The sequence below is a fragment of the Rhinolophus sinicus genome, linkage group LG05 (assembly GCF_036562045.2).
Source record: "Rhinolophus sinicus isolate RSC01 linkage group LG05, ASM3656204v1, whole genome shotgun sequence".
In the NCBI taxonomy this organism is placed as follows: domain Eukaryota; kingdom Metazoa; phylum Chordata; class Mammalia; order Chiroptera; family Rhinolophidae; genus Rhinolophus; species Rhinolophus sinicus.
Genome location: NC_133755.1, coordinates 139,229,980 through 139,233,766, shown reverse-complemented (window position 1 = coordinate 139,233,766; position 3,787 = coordinate 139,229,980). Strand labels below are relative to the sequence as shown.

The 3,787-nt window shown below is 53.1% G+C and overlaps 1 protein-coding gene across 2 annotated transcripts; it reads right to left on the bottom strand.

The window, feature by feature from the left end:
* Window positions 1–463: 463 nt before the first annotated feature.
* GPR6 (G protein-coupled receptor 6) lies at window positions 464–2,906 on the bottom strand. 2 transcript variants are annotated; one of them, XM_019734935.2, is made up of 3 exons: window positions 2,687–2,906; window positions 2,362–2,458; window positions 464–2,071 (listed from the first exon to the last, which is right to left on the bottom strand). In XM_019734935.2, the coding sequence occupies exons 2-3, from the start codon at window positions 2,367–2,369 to the stop codon at window positions 961–963; spliced, it is 1,119 nt and encodes a 372-aa protein (XP_019590494.1). In that variant the 5' UTR covers window positions 2,370–2,458; window positions 2,687–2,906; the 3' UTR covers window positions 464–960. The 2 variants fall into 2 exon arrangements, with proteins under 2 accessions (XP_019590494.1, XP_019590495.1); XM_019734936.2 differs by lacking the exon at window positions 2,362–2,458.
* Between the last annotated feature and the right edge of the window lie 881 nt (window positions 2,907–3,787).

Here is a 3,787-nt window from a genome sequence, read left to right as displayed (position 1 = left end):
TCTTGGAAGAATTTATTTATGTTATAAGGCTGTGCATTTTGCTACAAGACCTGGTCAGCAACAATATACTCAGTCAATATAAATTTTCAACATTTAAATTTCTTTGCAGACTGGAAAAACTACAATTAAAAGTTGTGGTTTCAGGATTCACAAGTGCACATGTGGTATGATGAAGGAATGGTTTTAGACAACCTTTGGAACTTGTCTTCTGAACCCAGTAATTAAGGGAATCGATTATAACACCAATAACCTTTCAGTGTCCAGGTTACATGAATATATTACTTTCTTCTTGCCCCCTTTAGATTAGGTATTTCAGTGACAATTTATGAACAAAAATGCATGTGATTTTTTTACATTAAGATTTTCACAGGAGGGAGTTGATACATAATTAACCTTTAAAGTAAAAGCACTAATACTTCAAGTCTTAAATAGTTCTATAGTCAGTCACAAGCCAAAACTTATATTTTTATAATGTGTTTATTTGTGTACAAAATATGTTGTAATTTACTGATGCATATGCAGCAAAATATTCTATCACATACAATAAAAATACACCTTTTACTCCCCTTCCCCTGCCCTTGAAAATAGCAACACTGTTTTGGCAATTCAGCAGCTAAAAATGAAATGACATCATAAAGCAGTATTGGGATGTGTTCACTTGACAAATGTGATGTATAATTTGAGTATACAACCATGTCTCCGCTAGTTTTTTTCACAGAACAGGAAATTCCACATCCTGAACACCTCCAGAAGATACAAATAATTTGTATATATATGTACACATGTATACACTGTATATGTAAAGTGCCACCAAGCCTCTGTCCTTGTGGGTTTGTTGTGTGCGTGTGTATTCTCTTTCCAAAGTCAGATTCACACTATCGGGATCTCAGAGAACATCTGCAGGCACCTAGAAGCTCACCAAAGGCTAGCTTGTTGGGGGTGAGAGGACAGATGGAGCCTTCAGACCTCGCTGGGGGACCTGGAGCGGAAGGGCACTTTGGACTGGAAACAGCCACAGAACAGGAGCCACAGGGCACGCTGGATCTCCTGGTTGCGGAAGGCATAGATGACAGGATTGATCATGGAGTTGTAGGTGGCAGGCAGCAGGGTGGCATAGGTGTAGACCGCCGGGTCCTCGCGGCTGCCCACCACGCAGTATATGGCGAAGGGCAGCCAGCTGACACCGAAAGTACCCAGCACCACTGCCAGCGTACCCACGCCCTTTCTGGTGGCCGCGAGGTGGGGGGGCGCCAAGCAGTGCTGCTGCAGCGCGATCTGGTGAGCGTGGCGCCAGACCACCTGGCAGATGCGCACGTACAAGTGCAGCATGATGCCGAAGACCGCGAAGAAGGTGGCGGAGAGCAGCGCCACGTGGCTGCGCGTCAGTGGGCGCACCACGCTGCAGGCGGCATGCTCTGCCAGGCAGTTCCAGCCGAGCACCGGCAGCAGCCCAAGGCCTAGGGACACCGTCCAGGTGGTGGCGAGCAGAAGGTGCACGCCCAACAGGGTCCGGCGCGAGTAGTAGGTGAGCGCGTTGTAAAGGGACAGATAGCGGTCCACGGTGATGGCCAGCAGGCTGCTGACTGAGGCAGCAAAGGAGGACACGAGGAAGCCCACGGTGAGCAGGCTCACTGTGTCCGAGGGCACCACGTACTGGAACACGAAATGCAGGATCAGGCCACAGCCCGCCAGGAGATCTGCGGTGGCCAGGCTGCCCACCAGCACAAACATGGGTGTGCGTAGCGCCGGGGTGGACGCGATGAGCGCCACCACCAGCGCGTTTTCTCCTGCGATCACTGTTCCCGACACGCACAGCAGCACGTCCCATGGATTCACCGCTGACAGGAGCAGCCCAGGCGGCCCGGTGGCCATCTGCGAAGACAGCTCCAGAGACCCATTAGCCGCGCCGCTGGCTCCCAGCGCAGCCGCAGCCGCAGCCGCTGCAGGGGGCCCCCATTCACTGGTGTCCCGCGCCCCTACTGCTGTGGCCGCTCTCTCGGCTGCCACTGCCACCACCTGGGATTCGTTGAGCGAGGAGGCGCTCGCATTCATCGCGGCAGGACACTGCACCCTGAATGAAGAGGGAGAGCAAGCATCAGGTGTGCGGTGCAAGCTGCCAGGGAATTACCCCGGGCTCAGGTGTCCCGCTCGTCCTGGCCAGCCCACCCTGGACTCCAAAGCAGACGGAGGAAGCAGTGGTTAAGTGAGAGCCTAAAATAAATAAATACCTGTTGAATGAGTGAGTGAATGAAATGCACACGGGTGTCCTCACGGATATCTGAGGTTTTGCACAGATATACACACAGATAAACATGCGCCCACATGCACACAGATCAATCCTGGAGGTTTGCCTGCATTTACATGCCCATCGAGCTGGGGGTGTCAGTCCCGCCGGGGCTCTGCCCTGGGGACTCAGGGCGCTCTCCTAAACTGGGCGGCAGAGTCGCTGTCCGCAGTGCTGAAAGCGAAGTTTCAGCGGTCAGAAGCCCAGCAGGCCCTAGAAGCCGCGGAGACCTCTAGAAAGGGGCCTTGGAAGAAGAGAAGTTGGGGTGCGTGTATAGGGGGAGGTTGTGGGGCCAAGCTTGGCTGCATTTCTCCAGCTTCAGGAAGGACTCACCCCCTGGCCATCCTCACTCCTTCCCCTCTCCACACCCTCAAAGTTCCTCTCGGCAGCCCGGATGCTCACCTAGGGAGTCAGGGCTTCAGAAAGTCTCTGGTCATGAGCGCTGTGGCTGGGCGCCAGGCTGCGACCCGGGCGCAGACAGAGCAGATGCCTGCGCAGCGGCGGGGGCCGGCGGAGAGAAGCGCGGGGCGCTTGTGGCTGGGAGGGCGCCGCGGAGAGTGAGAGACACAGTCGGTGGCAGCAAAGGCGGTTACGAGCAGCGCGCCCGCTGGAGATTGACAGGCAGGGCGTGTTGACGTCAGGCTCCTGGCTTCACATTCGCTGTCCCCGCCCGCCCACCACTACCACCTCCTTTCTCGTCTCCCTTTCCCCCAAATGATGTCTCACAGGGTTCAAGCAGGGAGGAGAAGCTGGAGCGGCCGCCTCCAGTCAAGAACCTCCAGGAATGGGATGAGGGAAAGAGACAGAGAGGGAGAAAGGAGTGGAGAAGACTCAGGCCGGGCGGGCGAGGAGGGTAAGCTGGGAGGGAAGTGAGCTGGCAGGGAAATGGTGAGTGATGAGTTGCTTTGGACAGGCAGCAAAGCCCAGGGTCAAAGGTAACTGAGGGGTCAGGTCGAATAAGAATCCCAGGAGCAGGCGGAGGTTGGGGCTGTGGGTCTGAAGGCAGAGGTGTTACCTTTAAAAAACGGTAGTAGTGCTTTGGGGACGAAATGAACTGGGGGTGGGGTGGGCGTGGAGGGATGAGCTTTTTTTTTAAATGGTGTGTGTGTAACAGAAGGTTGAGCAGAGTCAAAGAAGATATGCAGAGTTGTGGGGAACGGAGAGAAGATGGGACATTTGAGGAAAACAATCTCTTCTTTTGAAGGTTACCTGTGCAGTTCCTCTCTCCCTTCCTTCCTGTCTCTCCCACTCTCTCTCTTGAACTCTACACAGCAGGTTTCACTGTGATCTTCCCATCCTAGCCCAATGTTTCCCCATTTCAGTATCCGATAGTGCCTTTGGAGCTTGCTCTTTAATTAAAGACCAGGTCTGTGTCTTGTTAGAAAATAAGAAAACAGCAAAATGTGATTTACTTTGCTGGCAACAGACTTTGCCCTGTTAATTAGTACCCTATAAAGCAAATTACAGGACGAAAATAGTGATAACTCAGCTGCACCAGACTTC